The sequence below is a fragment of the Pezoporus wallicus genome, unplaced genomic scaffold (genome assembly GCF_028554395.1).
Source record: "Pezoporus wallicus isolate ANWC-B61680 ecotype Strahan unplaced genomic scaffold, APGP_CSIRO_Pwel_v1 contig_6787, whole genome shotgun sequence".
Classification (NCBI taxonomy): domain Eukaryota; kingdom Metazoa; phylum Chordata; class Aves; order Psittaciformes; family Psittacidae; genus Pezoporus; species Pezoporus wallicus.
Genome location: NW_026636951.1, coordinates 1404274 through 1431605, shown reverse-complemented (window position 1 = coordinate 1431605; position 27332 = coordinate 1404274). Strand labels below are relative to the sequence as shown.

At 35.8% G+C, this 27332-nt stretch overlaps 1 protein-coding gene across 14 annotated transcripts in view; it reads left to right on the top strand.

Annotated features, from left to right (window-relative positions):
• Positions 1-27332, top strand: part of CPEB3 (cytoplasmic polyadenylation element binding protein 3) — a 93120-nt gene that overhangs the window by 23118 nt on the left and 42670 nt on the right. For 9 of the 14 annotated variants that reach the window (XM_057402302.1, XM_057402303.1, XM_057402301.1 and 6 more), the window contains exons 3-4: positions 8933-9092; positions 21078-21134. In XM_057402302.1, the coding sequence (XP_057258285.1) occupies positions 8933-9092; positions 21078-21134 (217 nt within the window). The remainder of the gene's footprint in view (positions 1-8932; positions 9093-21077; positions 21135-27332) is intronic. The other 5 variants (XM_057402306.1, XM_057402304.1, XM_057402298.1 and 2 more) reach the window with 2 other exon arrangements.

Genomic DNA, 27332 nt, shown 5'->3' with positions numbered 1-27332 from the left:
AGTAATTAAAAGTATATGACAGCTAATAGGTTAAACATTTTCTTTAAATCCTGCTGGATGCCAAGTGACATTACATTGAAAAGGTTACCTTGTCTTCTCTGGGAGCTGTTTTTCATTGAGTGCTTGTGGCCTGATTTAGGGATGTATGTAGATACTGGTAAAGGACCCTACTTTTCATCTTGCCTCCCCCCCTTACTGAACAACTATTCCCACTATACATTATCTTGATTTCCTTTTAAAAGTAAAGGGTTGTATTGGCATTGAAATGGCAAAATTACTGTCCTTTCTGAGGGTAGTTCTCCAAACCAATAGGTGAAGCTCCTGTATTAACAGATGAAATGTTTTACCCCTTTTCTGTTGAAATATGTATTTGGATTTCTGGCACCTACAAGTTGTTTTTTCTGAGAAGGCACTATTTCCTGAGCCCAACAGAAATGGAACAGGAGCCTGACTTGAAATATGCCAGTTAGGTATTATTTTGGTCACATTGTTCTTGAAAGCACAGTGAGTTTGGGAGCAGGACAGTATTTTGTTTGTCATAAGGCTTGAACATTCCTGTGACACTTTTTGTAAGCTTACCAATATATCCTGTGTCCCCGATGTACAGTAAAATCCCGATGTACACAAAATCGCTGTTTCTGTTTCAGATAAATCCTTGAGATTCCTTCGCTGTGGTGGCTATAGTAAATGACAGCAGACAGTGGTGCTCAGGCATCTATTTGACACTTATTAGTTGTATTCTCTTCTATCTCCCATTTTGTCTCATTGTCCTGTAATATTATGAGACAGACTGCTCCTATTGTAAATCTTTCTGAGACAGTAGCTACCTTATACAGTATGTCTCTACCGTCTTTTACATTATGTCGTTCAGAGTGCAAAGCATAATCATTCAGACCCTTTTGTGCTCTAGTGTCCCCAATGCTCCCTTCTCCTCTCTGCAGTCTTTGCATTTTTGTAGTGCTTTCATCTTGTGATTTGAGGTTTGCCCTTAACTCAGGCTGATTTAGCTGGTGAGGTGTTCTTAGGCCAATGTCAGTTTTTCCTTGCTATGGAGCATGGGCATCATTCTACTGAACAGAGTGGTAGAAGCCCAAAGGTAACTTACCAGTGTTGAACTCTTGCACAGCAGGCCGATGAGCCAGTTAAATTATGTCATTGTAATAGCTGAAGGGTATAATGAATGGCCTTGTAAATTCTGCTGCTGACATATATTTTTTTTTTCCACTTGCTTGTTTTTGTGAATTGATGATCATCTTGGGTGTAACTACTTTAATCCTGTATTTTACAAGTGTTAGAATAATTTATTGTTGGAATCAGTAACTATAATAGAAAGTGGATACATCAGCTTTTTGAGATGCATTCAGCAGCAGGACTGATGAGCAGATTTTTATCTAGAGCATCACATTGTACAAAATATGACTAAACATAAATCCTGTCATTGAGTGCTCAGTCAGTTGTAATGTCATCTGTTCATTCCCTACAGTAGTGTAATAGGTGCAAGAATAATAGCTGTTTTGCAGTTTCTTTTGACTTTCTGGTTGTTGTGGAGTTTTTGTTTGTTGAGGGTTTTTCTAAACACATTGTCTAATTGTTTTGATGGCATAAGGAAGATGTTTGAAATATTATATTTTTCTTTGCTGGTAATAAACAGCATTCCCTATTTGAGCATTAGGTTAGGAGGTTTAAGCATTTGACTAGGTGCTTCTTTGAATCTGAAGTGGAGAAAGAACACTAATGATCATGTAAGGGGAATGCTTGGCATATTACAAAAGTCTGTATTGGAAGAACAGCTGTGGGTGTTTCAAAGAACACAGTAAGTTGGATTTTGTTCAGTAAGGCTCTCATGAAAGAAATGAACAATATAATACAGAAATTCATATACATTTCTTCTTCTTTTTTTTTTTTTTTGCATTAATTTTGTATCCATTAGGGCCATATTGTGGTTTGGTCTCTGCAACTCCAAAACATGAATTGCCTATATCAGGGAAAAAGTTAATGTCTTCCGCTCAGTCTGCCATGTAGCTACCTCCTTTATTTAGGAAGAGGCAATGCAAATTCTATTACTTTCTTTGCCACAGTTTGCCATCAAATATTGAATATTCAGTAACTAGTCAGGATATTCTGTTTAAGCAGTTACGATGCCAAATCTTAAGGCTATAAATCCTTAGCATTTTTAGATTTGGAGCATATATTAAGATTTGGAGCGTATATTAAGTGTGTACAAAAAGGGAATCTCATCTTTAATTGCAAAGTAAAACAACCATAAACTGAATAATATATAGAATTACAAAGCCTGTTGTCTCTCTTCCTATTTCGATGCTTTTTAGTTCATTTGGAAATAAAAATTGCAAACTTTTCTCTGAAAGATTTTAGTTTTCTTTAACATTTTAGAAATCAGAGTTCATAAGGAGGTGAAGTTTGAATTCAACCTTTACCTTTCTTTGTGGAAAAAATTGCTTGAGTAGGTAATTTTCAAGGCTTTTGGATTCAATCGGAGTTCTTGCATGTTAGCTGTAAAAGATCTTCTAGCACAGAAAAGATTATTAAATATTGTTAACTAGAGTTCTGAAATGTTATTCTTCAAATTATAATGCTTCTGTACTCTTCCATACACAATCAGATATTGTTTTATATTTGTATTAGATTTCCTTGTTTTTCTTAAGAGCTCTTTGGACAAGGTTAAAAAAATTCCCTTTTTGCCCAGTGAGCTTGCGAACACCTGTGAAAGTAAAATGTGCTACAGTCAGTAGTGAGGAGGGACAAATCTGTGAAAAGTTGATGTATTTCTTCTGTGGGCATTCCAAGAGCAATAAGAACATGAGAAAACATTCCCCTTTTTGTTCCAGTAAAGGAACATAATAAATCCAGCTTAGTTTTAATACTATCCCAAAGTAACTGGAAAGATCAAAAAAGAAAGTGGAATTAAAATTCCATTAAGACAGTAACTCTGCTGTGATAATCATTATCATGGGCATAGACGAATTCACTGTTTTTTCTCTCCTATCTGCATTTTATGCCTTCTTATTCGTGTAATTTTATTTTATATTTTTATGAAGTCCAATGCAAAGAAAAAATTACTGAAATTTCTGGTTATTCTAGTTCTGCATGTGTCTGTGTTGACAGTCATGTTGCTGTTGGCAGCATTCCAGCTCCAAGCTGCAAAGGAAGTAATGCTTGCTATTTACAGGTTTTCAGTTCTTTTGCAAAGTAATAGTTTTACTTTACCATGTGACCATACTCCTCAGATTTCTTATTTTTTTACAGATTTTTTTTCATAATTTACTGAGAACGCAAGTGAGATTACTAAAGGTGCTAGGAGCTCAAGGCTGCTCAGGGAGTATTTAGAGCTTGCTATGTATAGTCATTCATGTGCACCATCATGGCAGATTGAGCATGTCCCAAGTGGAACTTCCATAATACTTTTCTTGCAGTTGCTGGTTTTACTGCTTTGGATTGGGGTGTTGGAGCAAGACAAACTGGTTTTCCTTGTGTTCTTAGTGCTGACCCGTGCTGCAGGTGCTAGAACAGAGTGAGTGAGCCCAGTTTGAAACAGTGCTGGCATTTTACCTTCTATTTATTCAAAGCTGTGCTTCTGTTGACTTCAGCTTTAGTTGGCAATGCTTAGCAGTCCTGTGCAGCTAAATCCAGGCTTATGTGAGGCCCAGAAGAATGAAAAACAGCAGTGACCACAGTGAAGAAGTTTGCAGTCATAGGAAAGTTGTTTAAGCCGTAAGAATTTTAACTGTTCCCCAGGATGTCATCTCTTCCTTCAGGTTGAAATGCTACTTAAAATATCCTAGAACCTAGTAAGTAAAAAAAAAAAAACACCTGAGGTGTCTGTGAGCCTAACTGGAGTTTTTGTTATCCTGCTGGAAACAGTTAATATTCAGTGAGTGGAGGCCATCTTGTTGCTTCGCAGAGTTGGGTTGTGTTGTGCCACACACTGGTGCAGGAAGCTTAAATGTAGGGCAGCATGAAAATCTAGAGCACTGGAATAAATTACTGAAACTGAGATATTGTTAAGAATGTAGGTTGCTTGGAAAGTTAATAGGAAGTCAGCAGATGGACTGAAATACATAGACACAGGAAAATGTAACTTATGGAAGGGTCTAGTATGCTGTTTACACTGAAAAATAGGTAGATCGGGTGTATCTCAGCTCAATGTCTATTTTATGCTTCAGATGCAGATGACCATGCTAACAAAGATTCAGTGCATTCAAAAATACGTGGTTAAGGATTTTGAATATGGGCAGTAACTAGGCTTGGGCAACATGTGTTAGATTCCTGACATGCCTTCTCAGAGTAAGACTTTTCACTTCGTAACTGTAGCTAAATTAATGAATGGTCAGATGTCTCTGCTGCCATAGTCCTCTGCAGAGACAAAACACAAATACACAGCTTCAGTTTTTAGAACAAGGTGCATGTTCTCCGATGTCTCTGCTATGGGATATGTTGGTCATTTCCTGTTTTAGTTCATAAACTCCAGTTACTTTGGGCTACCTGTTCAAGCTGAAAAAAAAGTAGTGAGGAATGCAGGCTGTATTAAGGTCCATTTAATACCTTTTATGGCTCTAGTTATAGATCTGGTCTTGGCTTTGTCATTCATAATGTAGTGATATTATTTTCTCATTCTTTACCTGTCTCTCTTACACAAACCATGTCTTTACTGGTATCTACTGGGAGGCAACTGAGGTAATGCTAGGTATGCCTTGCCCTTACATGCTCATGCTATGAGTCTAAAGGGGGCAGGACAAAGCACACCACATTACAGGGTATGAAAAAGGGAAAAAGTTCTTTTGATTTCAGATGATACACATACATGTCAATTACATACTTAAGGTACTGCTAAGTAATCTTTGTTTCATAAGTAAGATAACTTTAAGAATGTCTTTTCTCCTCCTGGGATTTGCTGACACACTGATTACACCTCAGCTGTCTCCTGGAATAAGCCTAGAGATAAACAGGCCTCTTCAAAGCACTGTTTTGATTCCTTCCTGGAGCTGCTTCATTATGTGTATTGGATGGAGATTGAAGACCTCTGAAAAATTATTATGGTTGTGTAATTAAAGCCTTGCATAATACATATGCAGAAAAGTGTAAAATGCAAATTGCTGTATTTTCTCATTGTACTTTAGCATATTGACTCTAAACTTTTTTGGCAGAATTACTGTTTGGGAGTTTTTAAGTTAAAAGACAGATTATAGACACTGTCTTTTGTGACATTTTTACAAGTAACGTATTTAAAGATAAACTTCAACTAAAGCTCCATTTTGTTTTGTGATCCTTCAAAAATCTGATCCTGCATATGCATTTGCAATTTTTCGCTATGCTTAACTTTGCGCTATGCACTTTGACGAAGTCTGTGTCATGGATGAGCATACAGGTAACAGCCAAAGGCCTGGGATTTAAAGTTCTGGGACTCGTATATTCTCTAAGAGTTATTATTACTAAGCTGTTTTTCAAGACTAGAGTATCATAAGAACTAAAATATGTTGCCATATACACTAGCAGCTAACAAGGAAGGAGCTGTTGTCTATGCACAGTTCAACATGGATGGACTGGGCTTAATCTCTTGCTAATTTAGTGATTGCTGTGTAGCCAAAGGCAGTGCCTTGCAGCTGGAAACGTCTTTTATCCATAATGTAGTTTATCTAAGTAGGTCTTAGGATCTTGGTCTTATCTAGATGATCCCAGCAGATTTTCCAGACTTGCTGGATTTTGAAACTTCTTCCCAAGGTTTTTTGTTCTGCTTTATCATCCTTTATTTTATATTTTTATTTTCATTCATGGTCCTAGTTGAAGAACTTCCTTGCAAAGTTCTCATGTGCTACTAAGGACTCTTATGAATCGTTTCTGTTGTTGGGATTGTTTGGCAGTATATCGGTAACCTGTGGAAACAATGCAAAAGGCAGATCTGGGAAAAGGAACAGTATCAGTTCACAAAACCAGGAGAACCTGTTCATGTGGACAAATAAGGAAGCATCATCCTGTGCATGTGTGTGCTGAAGCACCAGCCTTCTTGGAAGAAATTGCAGAATTTAGGAAACAAGCTTGAAATCTGCCAAGTACAAATGAGTTCCTACTGAAATGAAAGCTACTAATTGTAGTAGCCCTTTTACTTAGGAGCTAGAATGTTAGTTCCGACTTGTTCATTTTGTCATCCACACTACAAAATCTGTAGTCAGCATGCATTATACTTGCATGTGCCACAACAAATTTGTAAAAATCTGTTGTGTCTAAATTTCTTGTTTAAATTCGTTTACTGAGTTTCTTTTATTAAATTTCTTTTCGTTTACTAAATTTATGTACTTATTTGCTCAAGTACTATAGTGGGAAGTGTTCCAGTTGCCTAAGTAAAGGGGGTTGATTCAGTTGATCTTCCTGTGTCCAATGTGGGTCTAATTTAATAATGTTGCAGGTTTGTATGACTCTTACAAGGTTAGAAAGATCCTGCATTCTAGCAAACCCATCCAGTATAGCCTTGCCTTCATTGCTATGCTTTTTTTGTCCCTTTTTTCACATGTCCATGTGCACAGTTCTATTGGAAGCTTTAAAACAAAGTAGGATGTCCCAGGCATTTGCTGCTATAGTGGCATACTTAAAATATAGCATATGTATGTTAATAAAAGGACAGTTACATTCAATTTGCAGGCTGTGTCCTCTTCTGAACTCACTCCTTCTGACCTCTAAGACTGTAATTTCTGGAATGTTTGACGCTGGAACAAACTATCATTGTGGCAAAAGCAGCAATCCTGCCCTTTTGCTCTCCAGCAAGTGTTGGTTTTGCCAGCTCAGCTCTGCTACAGCTGTATAGTAAACCAGATCAGGGGACTGATCTAACTGAAAAATACTTCCCCACCCCATTTATGATATAAACTGTGTATTTGCTTTCATGCTTTTTCTTCAGAAATGTGCCCTACTTCAGTACTGTAACACCTGACCTGTATTCACAGTATAGGTATATAAAATGTATTTGTAAAAAACAAATAGAAAAAGACAACTCAAATTCTTGCTTTGAGGGAGTAATACAGAACCTATTTGATCAAGTCACTAATATAGCACAAGAATGGCATGTTTTTACATCTAAGTTATACTTTTTCTTTTCTATCTACCCTTGCATTTTTGTTAAGGAAGTGAATATGAAATAAACCCTTGTACTACACATTGCTTTGTTTTCTTTTGGAGGGCTCTTTCCTCAATATCTGTTTTAGATTTCCTGGGCATCAGTTTGACTTTATATTCGGTATGTATTGATGCACTTGGATAGATGAACAAGTACACTTTTAAATACAGCATCCAAATGCTGGCATTCTAAGCAGCTGAAGAAAACTTAAAAATCGTCAACAATGAAATTGAGAATCGGTGAACTCATTTCAACTTTAATGCTCAGTATAGCTTCTAACAGAAATCAAGTATTATTCTTTGTACATCATATTTGACTGCCAAAAAAATGCTATAATAGATGATATGTGTGAAGAGTACAGTGCTAGTTCACTTATAGAAAATTGACATGTTGGAGAAGGGAAGCTGAATCTTCAGTTTAAAGTAGGCAGACTGTGGGAATATGAGATTTTTGCGGTAAGATGATCTGTATTTTGGAGCTTTCTGTAGCAGCTAACTTAATAACATGTGCATTTATTTGAATTCCAGAACAGGAGTATTAAAAGAAAGCTGAATTATACCAGTGGACTTATTATCTTCTTTAGTTTTATTTAAAGACAACCTAAGAAAGAGAGTTCAAGAGAAATTATACTAAGAGAAAAATTTTGTTACACTTTCAGTGGATGCTGCTGCTTTTTGTCAGAGGATTTTTAAATTTTATTCTTTAAAGCAGGAAGATTATCTTGAAGAAACCAGTATGTGGAAAACATTTTTCCATAATTTTGGGAGCATTTTACAATGAAGGTTTCATTTTGCACACTAGAATGTTATACCACTCTTGATTAATTGTAGCCTACTACAATGTACAAAGAAAACTGCTCTTTTAGATACTTGTTCTTTACTGTTTTTTAGTAGTAGTGATAAGAATAAGATAGTTAATGTTTTTTAGAAACTGTCTGACTACAAGGGGCTGTTCTCTTATGCTCCCCCATTGTGTACCGTACTGTGGGTACATGGGCATGAAGAGATTACTCCCTCTATAACGTTGTTCCTGACCTTTGAAACTGGTTATTTTCATAGGCCTGCTAAAGGTTGGTTGTGGGTCGGTGGTTTGTTTCTTTTTGTTTGTTTGTTGGTGGGTTTTGGGTTTGTCTGTTGTGTTTTGTTAGGGTGTTTTGTTTTTTCTGTTTTGCTTTTTCTTGAAAACTAGAAACAGAACTACAGTGAATTTAAAATGAGAGATTTTAAAAAATCTTGCTCAGGTTTTTGAGTGCCCTTATGAAAGTGTTGCTTTTTGTTTTGTTTTGCATCTGGTGTACTTTCCTCAACTCTGTGAGATTCATTTTAGATGTCTGAAAAATTGCTTGGTACTTTCTGGAATAAATGTGCCTGCTGGCATCTTGAGCATTGCTTGCTTTTGCTCTGATGTGGAGGTAGCACTGTGATGCAGATGATGAAGCTGCAAAACAAAAATCTCTGAACTCTGAAACAGTTTAACTTCTCAAATGTAAACATTACTGTTGCTTTATGTCTAAGTTCCTGTTTAAATGATGTTTAGAATTAACTAATGTTTGTATGTGTACTTTGAAGATATTAAAAAGCCTCCTGCATAGCTGTACTAGTGAAAATTGCAAAATGAAAGGGTATCAGTTTAACAACTGTAAGCTTGTATTTATCAATTATTTTTGTAATATAAAAAGTTCTATCCAGAAGAAATGTAGAATTGGATGCTGAAGTTTTATAAAATAAGAAATGAGCCTGTGTTAGAAAATGATTTTTTCTAAAACAGTTTCTTTTCTTTTTGTTCCTTTTTTTTTCCTTTCTCTTCTAGGACCGGAATAGGCCCTATGACACTTTTAACTTGCACTCTTTGGAAAATTCCTTAATGGATATGATAAGGACTGATCATGAGCCTCTGAAAGGTAAACACTACCCTCCCAGTGGCCCACCAATGAGTTTCGCTGATATAATGTGGAGGAATCATTTTACAGGTTAGGAATATTCATATGTCCATGCTTGCTTGGTGTTTAAACAAAAATCAGCTTTTCAGTTTCGCTATAAACTTTTTGCTAATGAATGAGTTGTCAGTTATGAAAAGCTTCTGTTTTCACATCTTAAGATAATCATCTGTACTATAGGAAGATCAGGTAAAATCTGCATACATTTCTTGTGAGTGCACAAGCATTGTAAAAACTAACTGGCATTTCTGAAAGTTGGTTTTGTGTAACAGCAAATAGCACAGTTGTGTCTCCTGCTGCAGTCACTCAGTTCAGAAAAGGTGTAGTGAAACTGAAGTCCAATTGTTTCTTCAATATCTTATTCAAAGTTAATGTGACTTATTTTGGGATCATCAGGTAGTATACAGGGTTCTAAAACAATCACTCTACAGATGTTTCAGGTTTTGTTGGGGTTTTTTTTAGGGTTTGTTTTTTTTTTAAGTATCTTAATTTGGATCTCAAACTGTTAGGGGAACCAAAAGCTATTAGGATGTTGTTAAATGGCGGGAGAGTTTTGATTATTTATGCTACTAAACTGTGTTTGTTCTACCAGCTGTGGCATTGGAGATGAAACAAACCATTTCTAATACTCGGCTGATACTGAATAATGAAAGGTGGTGGCAACATTTCAATGAACAAATATTCCTGATTGACCTGCACACTCCTCTTCTTATTCTTTCATTGGTTAAGTTTAAAAATAGGCAGACATTCTTGCTTACATGCATTCTTGCTCACTTTGAAGATGGTAGCTAATACTAAGCTGTACACAAAGGAAATATGATTACGAAACACTGAGAAGTCAGGACACTGGAATTGATAGAGAAGAAATCCAGTTGTGTGTGGCCATGCTAATACTTATATACACACTTTCCCAATGTCATGATTGCCTCATTTGCTTCCCTCTCTATTTACATATTACATAGAAAAACACTTTTTCTTGGTCTGAGGTTTTGTGCCTTTTTCACTGTCTTTCTGGATACAGATTTTTTGTGGTGTTTTTTCTACAACCATACCAAACTGGATTCTGTGCTCTCAGTTCTTTTAAGGTGGTGCTCTCCACTGTTACCTTGAAATTTGCTGTGCTGTATGCTTCATCTGTCTTTAGCCATTATTCAGATGTCTAAAATGGCAAGAAATGCTGTCTCATGTCTATTCTGACCTTAGTTCTCCAAAATAATGTTTACCTGAAATATACAAAAACCAAAACTGAGATTTCTGCTGGATATATTTCATATAGCTGGTATTTAAAAAACAAACAAAAAAAACAGGAATAAATCCCAATTTCTAGTAAGTAGATATAAGCACTTATTGTATCCTGTTAATTCTACCTAAAACTCCCATGTTGTTTTTAAATTGGTATTTATTTAAATATACTAATAGAGACTATTTTTTTTTAAGAATGAATTTCCATATGAACCTGGATGTGGAAGAAAATGAGAAGGATAGGGTTAGAAAAGTAGGACTCTAGAAAAAGATTTTAACATCATATAAGTGCAATTTTGTTTCCTTAAAACAATTCATTTTTTCTAATAGAAATATTAGCACATAAAATAATAGTGCGTGAAAATATTTAATTCTTCTATGTTGTTGGGTCATTCTATCAAGAATACTTTCCAGTACTCAGCTAAGCTAACCTGTGTAAGTGTTGCAAGTGGCATATTCCACAGCTGCACCTGTGGGTCATAATGCTATTTAATGTTGGTGTTTTGCATGAGGTAGAAATGAAATTCTTAGTTTCATAAAGTATTTTCTTACTTTTTGAAAAAAGTATACTTTTCAAAGCAAACTTAATATTTTCATCTCTACTAGGTTAACAATTTATGTAGGAAACAGTCTACCTTAAATGGATATTTGAGAGCAGTAGGAACTGTTTGTGCTCAGAAAGTAAAACCAAAGAGTTGGCTATTAATTGAAAGTTTGAGTTTACTTGTTCCATTTGCCAGTGGAACTGTTAGCTCTGTTTTTGCTCTAACAAACATTTCTGTCACTTACTGGATGTGCTTTTTTTTAACTATCTCATTTTCTCACTCAGTGCTGCTCACCTGTTTGGCCGCCTGGCCTTGTTACTTAGTTCTTCTTCAGCTTCCAGTCTAGTAACTGTTGGAGAAATAATGTTTGCTGTTAGTTACCTCTGTCTGTTTCGCCCCAGCTGTATTTTTTCCCGTTGATGTAGTTAATTCTCTCTCTTGCTTTCTTTTCCTCCTCTCTGACTAGACAGCTTACTTTGCTAACCTCCAGCTTTGCCTTGACATACTGTGCACTTTCCTCTCCTGTTTTCACACTATGCAGCATGACTGCTAACGTTCATAGCAGTGACTGTTCCAGGATATTAATTCTCCCTTCCAAGATGTGTTGTCTTCCTCTGTATTAAACAGTATTAGTATTTCAAAAGAATCCTTTTCAGAAAAACCTATTTTTTCTGCAAACATTGATACACTTGTCCAATTGTTTTCCTTTTGCATTTTATTATTGCGTTTTCCATGAAAATTGGTCTTGACTCTTCACCCGTAGCTCCAATTTTCTCTGCTAAAGATGCAGAAGGTTTTCAACTACTGTCCTTCTCTGTACCTTCCTCAGATTTCACTTAATCTTGTCTTCTAAGCTCTCTTGCTTTTTTTCTTACTTATCCCACTCTCCTCTGTCTCTCCTCCTTAGAGTAGTAGCACATTTTTGTTTGCAATCACCTTGTGAAAGTAAGTTATTGCCCTGCTTGCTTTTGCTTGTTTCTTAAGTCATTGTTATGTACTTCAGCTTGATTTTTTGCTTTTCAGTTCCTTCTAGACATTCCTGTGTGGATGCACCTTGTGCAAAATTTCAGCTCTTCTTTCTGGAATCATACTAACTTAACCAACTCTCAGAGCCACTTCCTCCTCATTTAACCTTCTTTGTCTTTCATAGTAAACTAGGTATGGGTTTTTTTCCCTTTAAATCTTTCCTTCTGCTGACATCTGTGACTGTCTCTCAGGGGCAGCTTTTTCTTGCATAGATGGAAAGTAAAAGAACCACAAAAGCCCTGGTTTAACAAGTGATCAGACAAAATGAGATGGCTTTCAAATGACCTTTTAAATTGTTCACCTTTTGGTAAACAAGCCTTGTTTTGTCAAACAATTTTAGCTAACAACACTTGCATGTCAGTTGGCCTTGTATTTACTATCCAGATTTTTAAGCAAAAGGGGTTAAAAGATCAGTATGAAAAACCTCTGATCTTAAAAACACAGGAAGGTTTAATTGTAGAAAATCTATACATGTTTTGGATCCTCCCATGCATGTTACAAAGCCGGTGGAGCTATTTCAGGATCATTTCAGCCTGCTGCTGGCAACAAAGTCTTCAGCAAATGAGTATTTTTAGAAGTACTGGCATATATGTATTCATTAGTAAAATATTGCAGGTGGTTTATCTGAAGGTTGAAACTTTGCTTGGAACATAGTCCCTCTTGGCATATGTGCCTACTCACATCTCGGCAGATATTTGAAACAAAAAGTAACTATCTTGGATATAGAACAACGGCTTCAGATTAGAATGTGGATGGGGGTTAACAGTAACAGATTCTAATGTGAAGACCAAATTAAAATGTTTCTGTGATGTGTTTCATCTGATTGTGGGATATAAGTTCCTCATGCTCTGCATTGTTCAGTGGAGGTAGTGAAGAAGCTCGGGGTGAGGAAGAGTCTATCCTCTTGTTCACAGTAGTTGAAGCTTCACACTTTCTCTGGATCTGAGGTGTGATCAGACTTTGTCCTGAAGGCTATGGAAATTCAGTTTATTTCAAGGTCACCAGAGTAGGTCACTTTTTTTAAAGCATGATCCACTTGGCCTTGAGAGGGCATGTGATTAAGCAACTTTTTTGGGGGTGTTACTTTCAAGTGTGGAACAAGAGAAAGGCTGAAGGATTGTTAGTGCAGCAGAAACTAACTGATCCTCCGTCTTGCAATATTGAATTACTTATATTGAGTGAGTGCTAACTCAGTCTGATTGGCAGGCTGGCGTGGTGCTCTCCAGCTAGGAAAGCTAGGGTCACCTAGGTTTTTTTGGGTGTTTCTTGCAGTAAGAGAGATTTGATACCTAGCTCTGGGGCTTCTGGACTATGATAAATTACCAGCTTATCCATCCATGTTGCATTTTATCTTGAGTCCCATCTTGGGAGAAGCTGTTCAGTGTCAGCTCTTATTTTGTTTGTCTAAAACTGTTTTTTTTTCCCTCGTCTTTTTCTGCAAGATAGGGGTACCCTGCTGTAGGTTTCCATCTTTCTGTCCTTGTAGTCAGGGAACTGTGTAACTTTATAAACTGTTTGCCATTTTCATTCTTTGAGATCTAAAGAATGTAAACCCATTAAAAAGGAAGCCTCATTTTCTTTTCTCCCAAGACAGTTAGGCAGACTTCTTTACCTGCGTTCTCTGCCATCAAGACCAGCTTCAACATCTTTCTTTTCCTTGAGGCTATACTCATAAATCCCTTTCTCCTTTCAGAAGGAGGGAAAAAGTGCAGTAAGGGAATTGTTAAACTTCTCATTAAAGGCAAATTACTGTATGTGGTGAAGGGTATCCGATTCTTCCCTGTGTTCCCTGTCACATAACCAGGCCTATGTGACAGAACAGTGCAGTGTCTTCTGAGATGTTTTCCTGAACTGTTTTATTTATTTTCTGAGTTGCCAGTAATATATATCATACGCTACAAAAACATGGGAGAGGGTTTTGCTTTAGCAAGGAAAGGGTGTCTTTTGTAACTTGTTCGTGTGTATGTACTACTTCTACCTAATGCTGTAGGGCAGAACTGAATTATCAGGATAACTTTGGGTAGATGCTACTTATTACTGACTAAAACATTTCTTTCCTACATCAAAGTGTCTCCTGTCTATGGTGTAATATGTCACTGTTGCAATATGTTTATCCATGTCAAAGTATTGCATTACAACACAAACAGAGGCATTCTGATCTATAAAAAATATTTTTATCAGTAGTAACTAGCAGCTGCCTTTCTTCTATTTTTAAATAATCAAATAAAATATTTCAGCTGTGTTAGATCATATGCTATGCACATGTGCTACTGATAGGTCATGAAACTGAATTGAAATTAAATTGACTAGAGAAATCATGTCCCTTTGAAATATTTATTTTAAATTTACTGTTACAGAAGGTAACAAATATTTGGGGTTTATTCTAAATCGGAATCGAAACAAACTTCATAATGTGCAAATCCCCAACTAACAATAAAATCTGAGGTTTTCAGAAAGTATCAATGTGACAGGTCTTCAAGTATGAATATTTGGAGACAACACAGGTACAAGAATTTCAGAAGCAGGCTTTATTAAAACTAATGGATGTTTTACTGTAGAAGGATACATAAAATATATGTTAATTATGTCATTTCAGTAGAAAGTACATACTCTATGACTATATAAGTATTTGTTATTCTGAGATTGTTGGAGACTTTGAATATAAATATACAGCAGTTCGGCAGTGGAAACAGCATCTGTGGGGAAACTTTTTAATCTAAATTTTCAATACTTAATATGAAGGACACCCATATATTTGCACAGCAGGAAACTGAGGTTACTGGGGTTACTACTTTTTAACTGTCGTAAAGACTGTATCAGGTCATATGAAAACTAAGTAAAATTTAATATGTCCTGTTTACCTTTAACTTAACTGTATTGTTTATGAGGTTTGACAGCAGTGCTTGAAGATTGTATGCAGTTTAGACAATATTATAATACCTATAGATACATACAATACATATAATACATATAGAATGGAACTTTTTGTCTTCAGTTAACTTCAGTGTATGCCAACGGATTTTGTTCAGCTCTAATTGTTCATAAGCTATTCATAAGCAAAGCAGTAGGTTTGCGATATGACCTGAGGAAAGTGAAGGTGAACAGGTTGTATTTGTATTTGCAGTCAGCAGCTGAACACAAAGGTCGTGCAAATAGAAAAAATGTTGTCATCTCAGTCCTAGAAATGGTGCTCCCCAGTCAGAGCTTTTTGCAACACTGTCATTAGAAAAAGTGCATTGTGACAGCATTTCTGAGGATCTCAGTGCTCATCAGACACCTTTCTGTAAATGCACATGAAAACCAGCATGAGCAGACAGATGTGTCTGCACATCTCTGTGTGCTAAATTAGGCCACTCAAGCTAATCCTTTTACAGGAAATGTATTCTGTTTTCTATCAATTTAAAACGGCTTATTTAAGAAAATCCTCTTTAGTTTTTGGGGGGTTTTTGTTTGTTTGGGTTTTTGGTGGTGTATGTTTTTTGTTTTTTCTTGATTCAGTACAAAATGGCCATTAAATAGTTCGTATTTCTTAAATTAAGTGCTTTCTTCTGTGATCACATAGTATGATCATACTTACTAATTTGCTGCGGGCACCCAGCTTGTCCTTGTCTTTGACCTGCTGAATCTCGTTTGGACAAGATTGGTGGGGGATTTGTGTTTGCTTTGTTTAGTTTAAGGAGTGGTGGTAGCAGATATCAAGTTTTCTTTCTCCTTATTTCCAGGGTTTTTTTTTCTTTTTTTTTTTTTTTTTTCCATGTATTTATATACTTCTTCCTTCTCACTTCTCTACTGTTTGAGGGTTTGTGTGTTTTAGAACGGATTGCTAATGAAAGGCTCTATCATATTGGGTTGGTTTATTCCCCCCAAACTGGCCAATAAGAATACCACTTTTGAATAAAGATTAAGAACTATCTGTAGTATGGAAATATGTGTACATATGGTTGTCTACCCCTTACAAGTAAAGCCAATTTTCTTTTCATGTTCATCACGTGTTGCATTTAAAGTACTAATGTTTTGGAAATGTAACTGTTTTCAAGCTGAAAATGTTTGCACTACTGAAATATATGCAAGAACTTTGTATTTTATTGGAGCAATGTAATTATGAAGAGTGCATTTCATAGTGTATTTGTTGTTACGTTTTATCGGTTATTTTCTCTACTGATGGCATATATTTGTTTAGTCACTGATAGGAAGAAGTATCAGCAAGCTTTATTACTATCAGCTGTTATTCTAGCTGATGATTATACACTTTAGTTTGCATTGTCGCAATATGTGCTTGCACAGTAAAAATATGTATGTGTAAACACAGTAATAGTGCTTTGTATTTCCTTTCTGGCAAACAATAGTATGTTTGTTCTGCTGAGTATGGTAAGGTATTTAAGTCCCAAGTAGGTGTTTAAATTATGGATATGATCATATAGCAGATAGACTTAAAAATAAGCAGGGAGGGAGGGAACTAACAAGGTTCTTCAGGGAGTTACCTTTTATTTCTATAATTCTTTATGCAGACACTTGCTTACACAGTTCTTGCTTTTCAAATGTTTTGAGAAGTATGGGTATTTATGTTGAGTTAATGTAGCATCACTTTCAGCTGTCTATTTTTGAAAGGATAGGAGAGAGAATGGTCTGAGGTCTAGTCATGTAAAAGTGGTTAAAATTTGTGTATACACATATCCATGCATATACACACACATGCTTCATGCTTCTGAATCTTGTGCCATTTGTGAATCATGGAGCCAAGACTCATGGTTTGGGGTATGGGTTTATGTGTGGGGAGCTGTTAGGTTGTGCTGTGAACTAGACCCCCAAATACATATGGGTCAAAATAATCATCTTGTTTCAGATATTTGAGGGAATATTGGTCTTCCTTGGATACTTGCACATTTTTGGTTGTCTGGTCTTTGCACTACCCCACTTGCTACCTATCCATCCAAATAACTGTCGCTGTTTTGTAATGCATTTTGTTGGCACCAATTTTGAAATAATTAGCTAGATAAGAATGATAAGATATTATTACTAGGGAAGAATAGCAGATCTAGTCCTGTTAGCAGTTTCATTTGACCTTGCCACTGGAGTCTGTAGTCATAACTTGTAATTGATACCAACAATGATCTTAAGGAATATGTGAGAGGAAGTTCTCATTCCAACTATGTTCAGGACATTTTCTAGCAAATCTCATGCCAAATACCAGTTGCTGAATTGGTGAGTGGTTTGTCTTTGAGAAAGGCATGAGGTATAACAGTGCAAGAAGTTTTACTCAATATATAACCAAGGAACATTGTTTCTTGGAATGTTGATTGTGACATGAAAATGATGAGAATAGGTAATTGTAATCTTAAAAATCCTTCACTGAGTGTTCATGTCCAGGAGCTGATTAGGGTTTCACAAGTTTGATTTCAACAAACTGTAGAGCATTTGAGAAAATTAATAAAAAGAGAAAATTAATTGAGAAATCTCTGAAAGCAAAAGCACTAGTTATAGATATAACTGATTAATCACTGGTGTTTGTTTCAGACATGGGAAAATAATGGTAATACCAGCATACATATAGAAAGATGAAATCAAAGATAGGTTTTATATTTAGGTGTAAACAGATTGTGCACATAAGGGTCAAGATCTGCTAAAAATAGTGGATTTTAAAGTAGCGACTAGGGGGACCACTATAGACAAGCCCGGCTCTAGATATTGTTAAGAAACTGAATAGTGGTAGAAGTGTGCTGATATCCAGGTTTGTTGTTTCTGGAATAACATTCTTTCTCAGAAGTGTTCATGGAACTTGAAATTATCTAAGCAATTAGAAGAAATCAGGTTATCTATTTGTAAAAGATGTAATAAAGAGATTCTTATGTGGAAAGGGTGTACGTCCTAAAGTTATTGGAAAGCTTTCAGAATTGTTTCAAAATCATTACTTTCTTCTGCAATGAATGAGGTGAAGTTAAATTCCATTTAACATCATTGTATTTCCAGTATAATACAGAGAAGAAGATGCACATGTTTGACATGTGCTCTAGGAAGTAGAACTGGGCTCTCAGCCATGGCAAGCATGATGTTGGACATGCAGCAGAGCACTTAGGCAGCCCAGTGAGAAAAGTCTCTCCAAATGCTGCTACGAGAGAGAATTTAAGGAATTTAATGACATGAGATATGCAAAAGAGCAGCTTGGTCTATACAAGAATCGTTAAGCTCTTATTTATATTCTGAAACGTTTAAAGATCACGAATTATAGAACTGGATTAATTATTTTTTTTAATTGGGAATTGAGAAGACATAAAGTAAGGTAGTGATTGTTATTGCAGCCCAACTGCAGTAATATCAGTGTGTCTTGTCAAAGCACATAATTGAAAATATAGTCAGTAGTTAGTTATGAAACCAAGATAACAAACTGAAAATGGCAGATGTACACTGAATACAAGTACTGGGATGTTGTTACTGGAAGAGTTCCTATTTATGACTTCAGTGAAGTGCTGGAGTCCATAACTTCCGTGCTCTCTCTGTGTTTCTGCTTATTGTGTCTTAAGGTTCTTAAAAAGCAGAAATTTTATGCAGAGATTCCATTTTAAAACTGTAATTAGAAATATGTGCTTATATAGACTTTGTAAAGGTCCAGGTAACATACATGCGCTTTTCTTAAAATTGTTTTCTGATAATAATTACTGGTTTTAGCCCAAATATGTCCTTGAAAGTTCATATTCTTAATTATATTTCACAGTTTTACATTGCAACTCTAAATTAATAAATTCATAATTTCCTTTTTGTGCTCTCTTGTTGTTCCTTAGATAATTATGCACTTCTGTAATCTGCATATGGCCTCTTTTTCAATGGAAGGATTTGCTTCAAACAGCAAGATATTAAAATGTAGCTAATATGAAAGGCTATATAATTATTGGTAACTAAATGTCATATGATTGGTGCATTACCAGTCTGTTTTGAATGCTTTTAATGCAGGTGTGTTTTGAAAGCATTCCGTTAATTTGTTTCTATGTAATTGCATTGGGGAACCTCTGAAGATGCACAGAATTATCCCACACTGTTGCTTAGCTCAGTGTGGCAACATGTCCTTCTGCTTGTGCTGCTCTGTATTTTCTGCTCCTCTTAAAAGAGAGCTGACAAGAACTGTTTAAAAATAGCAGGCCAAGGGCAGGTGACAAAATGTCACATAAGCAGCACCTGGTCCAGTGACAGCCTGGAGGGAGATGAAAAAACAAACCCAGATGTCACAGATATGATTCTATTTCTGAAGCTGGTCAAACAGCAGAATTTCAGCTTCAGCAAAGGAAAACAGAAGAGCCCATCCAAGCATTAGGCATTCAAATTTTGCTCTATTTTTTTTTATAGCAGTTCCTTTTTTCCTTTTACAAGTATTAGTTACAAGTATAGATTATTATATATACACCTTTTCTCTGTACAAGTAATACCTGTAACCTTATGTTTTTTAATATGCTATTAAGGAAAAGGGAATTAATGTCCATCTGGCAAGATTTTGGAGATATTTTAGCATAAGCTTATATAAACTGAAATGATAGCAGCTTTAATGTTTCTGCCAGATTAATGTGAAAACGTGTATAGGAGAATTTTGCCTATCATTAGGAAATCTGAAGTAATTAATGAAGATGTCTTTAAAAAGCTTTGCTCAAGGAACTGGAAAGTAAAAATTCAGGTTTTATTTACCTTGTTCTGCCCCCACTTCTTTCTGAAGGTGCTGTTTGCTTCATAGTCTTACTGTGGTGGCACTTTTTTCTAAAAGAATGAGAAAACTATAATGTGAAGAAAATGCATATGTTTTTCTTAAACTGCTTGTGACTTAGTTCCACAATTGTACTGAAACTTCATGTTGAATCTGTTCAGAAAGAATATTAACTGCAGCACAGCAGTCTCTGTGACTGGAAATAGAAGGCTTTAACTTATTGATAGGAACTAATTTGAGAAGATTGGCTTTAGTTCTGCTTTCCAGAAGCTTTTTTGCTAAAACAGGGTTTTGCAGAAGTACAGGAACTTAACTTACATATTGGTTCTTCAGTATAGTTTGGGGGTCTTGACCTCCTATATTTGAGTGCCAATGTAAACTGCCTTCTTCCTTAGATCCGAAACTTAGCCGCAAATCTAGAGATACAGACAGCATATGAAATGGCTTACAACATTTGTAAGTAACTTAAGTTACTTACTTTACTTAATTGAAATCATTTTTATGTGGCTATAATGATCCTTGTGTATCTTTTTTGAAATAAGGACTAACACCAGTTAAAGATTTCAGATTGGTTTGTGGGGGGGTGAGGGTGAGTCCTGTTATGAAGTTTCTTTAGGTAAAGTTTTTAATAGTTCAGCTCAGCTAAATACTATCTAAAACCAATCTGAACAGTTAATATAGTTGTCTCATTTCTTGGCTTGATGGTAAAAGTAGATTTCTGGGGACTGTCTTCTTTGAATCAAAGTAACCATGTGTGAATTTGTTCCTACTTCTAGTTCCCGAAGTCATCAGAGATCTTGTTAAGCCATCTTTTCCATTGTTAGATCTCACTTGAGAAAATAAGTGCTATTTTGCATCTCTCCAGCTTCCTGGAAACTGGCACAGGCAGAATTTATTTGGATGTCATGGTGGACCTTCTGTATATGATAGTCCCATATTATGGGTCAAGAATCAGTATTTTTCAAAGTACACGTGAATGTAGTCTGTGACAATGGTCCCTCCAACCCAGTGTCTTACCTCAAACAGTAAGCCATAGCGCATTCTTAGGGAAATAATACAAAACCAGTGTAAGCACTCTGTCTCAATCGATCCATTAACTTGGGAGCTCCTAGTATCACAGGTAGTATGGAAAACAGTGATTTATTTTTACCAATTAAGTGGATGTTTTAAAATACTGTATTTTGTTATTTGAAGCGTACTATAAATGGCATAACTGCAGCAAGGCTGAACTTTGAGGCCTTGTTTTGAAAGGGTAAGCGTAATACTTTCCTAATACAAAGCAAAGGGTTGTATTAAATAATAATTTTCATAGTTCATTTTGTGATTTTCAATATCTTAAGTACATAATAATAAAGGTACTGCAATGTTAAATATTGTAAATGTGTATTTTTTGGAAAGTTGTCTTCAGTAGATGGAAGATTGAGCTATCCTGACTGTTCATCCCCTTTAGCAATTTTTTTGTATTACTGGATTTCCATTTTGAAAGAAAAACATTGAAAATACCTTTTATTTACATTGCAGGGCGTATGGGAATAAACTTCCATCATCCAGGAACAGACAATATCATGGCTCTTAATAGTAAGTAGTTAATATCTAATGACTAATATTAATAACTGATGACTAATATTGTAATGTTCAATATTATTTTAGACTTATTATGTAGCCATGCAGCCAACATAAATATGTAGTAATATTTGCATAGAAGTTTATGTACGCTCTCAAAATTATTTTCATAAATCAAAATCTCTGATTGTATTCGTCACATTTGTAATTCTTTATATCAACTTTATAATAGTTTTGCATTCCACTGGAAGCTTCATAATGCCTGCTATAGATAACATTGCAAAGTAGTCTCTGTTCTCTCTTTTGTGGGCATGCATGTATGTTAAATCTGTAACTTTGATTTTTTTATATCTCTCCAGAGGTATTTCTTCTTGATGGGATGAGTTGTTGCAAGTTTTGCATACAATTACACTGACTGATGGAGTTTACTTTGTTGGTTTCCCTAAAACTTTATGTAGACATCACTGGGCAGAATGTGTAGACATCTAAGTAACGAGAAATTAAGTGTGGGGCTGAATTTCACTGAAAGATTATTGGTTTTGTTTGTGTTGGAAAATAAATGAAAAATCTAGCCATGAATATGCAGATTCAGAAAACCTGACAGAATGGTTCTGAAAGGTCTAGAGACAGCCTTGTAGCATGTAGAGGGCAGGGGTGGGTGTTAGGCATCACCAGCATAATGTAGAAGTGAACTCTGCAAATCAAAGCATAGTTTTTGTCCATCTAATCCTAAAAAATGCGAACTATTTTGAAATGTCTGGTTTTGCTTGCAGTGTTGTATTAGAGGTGATAGGATTAATTGTCTAACCTCAATTTTTTTGCCTTTGCACCGTCTATATAAATTATACTGCCTGTAGTTGAAAACTACATTCCTTTGTGTAGTACCAAACAGAATTAAAAGATAATTTATAAATATGAAGAACTGAAACCTTGTAATAGGCAGGATGCAAGGGTTTTAACATTTGGCTTTAGATGCCCCCTTTTGGAACCCATGAGACTTTGCTTGTGCTCTTTTTCTTAGTTATACACTTAATGAGGAGATATTTTGCAGAGTATGTTGTGACAGTAAAGCGTATATACCCCATTTTCTTATTGGGTACATGAGATTATGGGAAATATGTAATCAACTGGGAGAAGTGTTCCTTTCAGTTAAAGACTTTATGTGTTCATGTGAGCGTGCGTGTGTGTAAATAAGATCTACACAGTACAGTCTCTTGCTGTTTGACATGAATTCTGTTCTCTGAATGTATTTATTGTTCTAAACTGGGGAGCTCAATAAGCTGATTGTAATAGTAATATGATTGTGAAGGTGGGAGATTATGATTGAATTTTGAGTTATTTTTAAAAATTGACAGTTACTGTGGAAGATACAGGAATACTTCTTACAAAGTCTTACCAAGATATTTGAAAGACAAAAAGTGATCCAAAAAGCAATGCTACGTATGTATATCGCACGATATCAAATCAGAGTTGCTTCATGTTGGGGCAACTCACTTTTGTCCTAAATAGAGGAATATATTCTATTCTGATTGCTGTCGTTGCTAGATAAACCTAAGGAAAAAAAAAAAAGTTGCCTTTTTAATGGAAATAAAATCCCAGAAGATATTTCTTCCTAATTCCTTTAAAATTTTTGCACAGTTATGTAATCCAGTTGTTAAGAAAAAATAATGATTCTTTGCACTTATAGTCCTGGTCATGACTAAAGTACTAGCATAGCTTTATGAGGGGCATAAGCAGAATATAGTACTTATTTTTCTTTTGAATGAAATTCAGCATAAACCAAAAGCCTTAGATAAGTTCCCATGTATTTTCCCTTTCTTGCATCTCTTATTCCCCCCATGCTTACTAGATGAAGCCACACCATTTTTGGCCATTACTAAGAGCCCAGAAGCTAGAATTATTATACTGTGAAACCTGTTGGATTTTGCTCTTAAATCTTTGAAGATTTGAGAGTTAAAGCAAGTATTCAAGTACATAAGCTTAAAAATTACTTTCTGTGATTTAAATCCTCTTTTGTATACCTAAAAGTGAGGAATTTAGAACTACATAATTCCTGTGTGATCCATTGAGATTACTTTAAAATGCATATTATCGTGAGCCTCTTCTTGCCATTAATGGCATTATGCTTGTGTGCATATGCAAACTGTTGCACATGTGTATAAGCATGTTTCTGTTATAGAGGCATTTGAAGTTCTCTGTCAGAATTAGGCATTCTACTGAGGAATGCAATATTAAAATACTCAGAGAGATCTGAGCATAATCCTAAAGAGCATTTAAGCAGAAGGAAGATGCAAATACTTAGATTTGAAACACTGTGCAAAGGACAAAAGCTATAGCTTTTATCTGTATTACCTCTAATAGAAATTTCTCTAATCGAAATAGCATGTTCTGTCAACATCAGTTTTAACTTTTTAATAATGCTGTTCATACTGAGCTAAACAGTAGAAGAATTTTTATAATTTTTTATCTACAGCACCTTACTAAATACAACCAAGACTGTAATTTCTAGGGAAATGTGGCATAAATTGAACTATTGATTTTGTTTATGCAAATTCAGGTCTGAACTTAAAGAGAAGCCAGCTTATTGATGATGCTTTTAGTAGAGGTTTGCAGTACAAATTAGAAGTTATATTCACAATACTAAGCAAAACCTGAAAATAAAATAATTTGCTTGCCAAAATTAATGCAAAGGTGTCCATCGTTTTGTCTTACTAGTATTGACTTGTATTTGCAGTCATATATTCTTACAGCTGTTGCTTCTGTTTGAGGAACACTGGATGCTGTCTTGAGTTAATATGTGTTCCTTTTTAATTAGCTGTATGAAGAGGATGAAATGATCAGAATGAAGACAGTGACATATGTGCTAGGTTGTGGGTTATTGTTAATGCTTCTTGTGAACTCCAGAAAATCAATTATAAACTTCAGTGGGAGAGAATTATAGCAGGTGAAAAAATAGGGAATAAACCAGGGTGTGTGATCTAAGAAAGTGCTGAACCGTAGTGCTGGGATTGTAAAACAAACTTGTGAAAAAAATATTTTAGTCTAAAGGTAGTTAAACCAACAAATGAGATAAAAAAAAAAACCCTTTGTGAAATGCTGGAGTTTTGTTTTTCCTAAAGCTTCTCTGTATCGTGACTTTGCACTGCTGTTTGGCTTCAAATGTTCCATCTACTTCCAATGCTCATTCTTTTCTCATATGAAAATGGTGTCATCTGTGAGGTCTGGTACTATTTGCTCACCATCTGTCTTTTCGTTAGTATCATAGAATAGTTAGGGTTGGAAAGGACCTTAAGATCATGTAGTTCCACCCCCCCTGCCATGGGCAGGGACACCTCACACTAAACTGTCACCCAAGGCTCTGTCAAACCTGGCCTTGAACACTACCAGGGATGGAGCGTTCACAACTTCCTTGGGCAACCCATTCCAGTGCCTCACCACCCTTACAGTAAAGAATTTCCTCCTTATGTCCAATCTAAACTTCCCCTGTTTAAGTTTTAACCCATTACCCCTTGTCCTATCACTACAGTCCCTAATGAAGAGTCCTTCTCCAGCATCCTTATAGCCCCCCTTCAGATACTGGAAGGCTGCTATGAGGTCTCCACGCAGCCTTCTCTTCTCCAGGCTGAACAGCCCCAACTTCCTCAGCCTGTCTTCATACGGGAGGTGCTCCAGTCCCCTGATCATCCTCATGGCCCTCCTCTGGACTTGTTCCAACAGTTCCATGTCCTTTTGATGTTGAGGACACCAGAACTGCACACAATACTCCAAGTGAGGTCTCGCGAGAGCAGATGGGTAGGATGACCTCCTTCAACCTGCTGGTCACGTTCCTTTTGATTCAGTTCTGTTTGTTCTGGGTAAAATAATTTGAAAAATACATTAAGACAAGGGTTTGGGGCGCCTTGTTAGATGTTTGTGTAGACATTTTGGTTTTGTTTTAGTAATAGAGTTAATAATTATGCGGGGAAGTCATTATGCCATGATGGAAAAGGCAGTTGCAGCCAAACAATTTAATTTTTTATTTTCATGCTTCTGTTTGTCTTAAAATTGCCTTGTCTTCTTATGAGTGATTGTACTTGGCTCTTCCTGTATTCTGATATATTGCTTTCAAACACATACAGTGTTTAGATATAATGAAGCTGCTGACGTAGCATTTTATAGTTAAATTTTTGCCAGTGCTGTTGTTATACCTTGAAATGAACTGCTCCAAGTAGAAGGTTTATTAAATTATTTTTGTCTTGCAAAATCTTGGGCTGGCAGTTTAATAGCTAATAAAAGCCAATAAAAGTGGTAATATTCTGGGAAAAGGAGTGGCTAAATTTAAAGAGGCATCAGTATCTTCATATAATTTGGTACCTGCCTATAGAAACTTGATGAGCTCTTTAACAAAACAATTTAGGAATTGGGCTAATGTATTACTAGCTTATTAATATATAAGGAGTATCAGAAAGGAATAAAAGGCACTGAGAGAGCTAATAAAGCTTGCAAAACTACACCTCATTTAATTGTGAAGAGATCAGAGTATTTAACTGGAGGGAAAAAATTATGTAAAGCATGACATAGCAAAGGCAGCTGTGTTCATGAGAGTCTCGGCATGTGTGAACTGTCGCTTCACACATAACCTTGTTAAGTTTTTCAGAGCCAGCTGTACAAGCAGTTAGGATTGGTGCTGCCTTGGGGACTGTGAAGCAGGCTAGCTGATATCACAGAGTCCCTTCTATACCTGTTTAATTAAAATAAAGGGGAGGGGAGGGAGGCAGAGGGGCAATAAAACATGCTTTTTCCTCCCTTCAGTTTTTTTATCCAAGTGCCTGCACTTTCTGAGGTAACATCTGAATGTTACCTTAAGTAACAGTATCTCTTATCAGTCACTGGTGAAGTCTTTTTCTAACAGAGCAAGATTTCTTAAATTGTCTTCCTTTTAATCTTTGTATTACCTTCTTGTTTGTTGGTTTTGTTTATGTTTTTTTTTTTGCCACCACTTTTTCTGCTTCATAACCTCACCAGTGAATGTGCTTTCCTTTCATTTATGTGATGCTCTCTATTGTGGCTGAGTGCCATCTGTTTCTGCAGAATTTTAAGAACAAGATTTGCCAGGCTGTTCCACAAGCATTATATATGGTGCTGGAAGAGATGAGGCAGCAATCCAGAATTAGGTTTGGTAGATGGGAAGCAATATGAAGGTAGTTCCTATCGACCTGGCTGTTAGAAATCTGTTATCTTTAATTGTTTTTTAGACTAAAACATAAAAATGAAAATAGATAAGCCTTTCCTCCTGCACAGATGCTTGCGTGCTCAGTATGCCTAAGGAAGGAAGGCCTGAGGTGTTTAAACAATAGTTTTGAGTATTGAATGCAATTCACATGTTTGATCAAGAGTTTTGAGGTCCAGTGAGGTTAAGTCCAGGCCTTAACTGCATACAGCTTGCATGTAGATTTTTCTGATGATGATTCACTTGTATATGTATGTCAGCATATGTTATCAGGGAGATTGTTGTAAAGCATTGCTAACATTGAAAAAAAAGGTGAACCAGAAAGGACTGTTGAGGCTAATATCACCAAGTTATCACAGGGCCCTTCAATCAGTGGAAATTGAGAACCACCTTTTCAGCCACTCTTAGATGAGCAATAATTCATCCCAATCCAAATTATTGGATTATATGTTTTCTTTCTAAGATCTCTTTAAAAAGACTGGAGAACAGAAGTCTTGTTCTTTGTGTACAGCTTTTCTAGCTGCAGAAAATGGGGAAGAAAGAGCGTTTTCTTAAGCTATTCTGTTGCACTGCTCATCATGAAAAATAGCCCCTCAAATCTCAAATGCTGAAATATGCTGAAACCCTGAAAAAGGGGGGTTAATATTCTGCAAACAATTGATTAATATATAGAAAACTTTCTTCAGAAGCAAATGGATTTCTGTGCACATAAATCTCAGTACATACATACCATGGCAAGGAACCCAAAAGTTAACATAGTGAACCAAGTTTAATTCTTTATTCTCCCAAAGATAGTTCTTAATTTTCCCCATACTTGTGTGCACATGAATTAATGAGTTTTAGCATATCATGTTCATTTATCAGTTTGCCTCTTATGTAGATAAATCCAGAAATTGTTATTCAATAAATAGTATTTTATATGCAGTAAATTCATGCTGGTTCAAACATTGGCCTCATGTTTGTATGCAAGCAGTTATTGTCAAGCTTAATTCTTAGTTTATTTA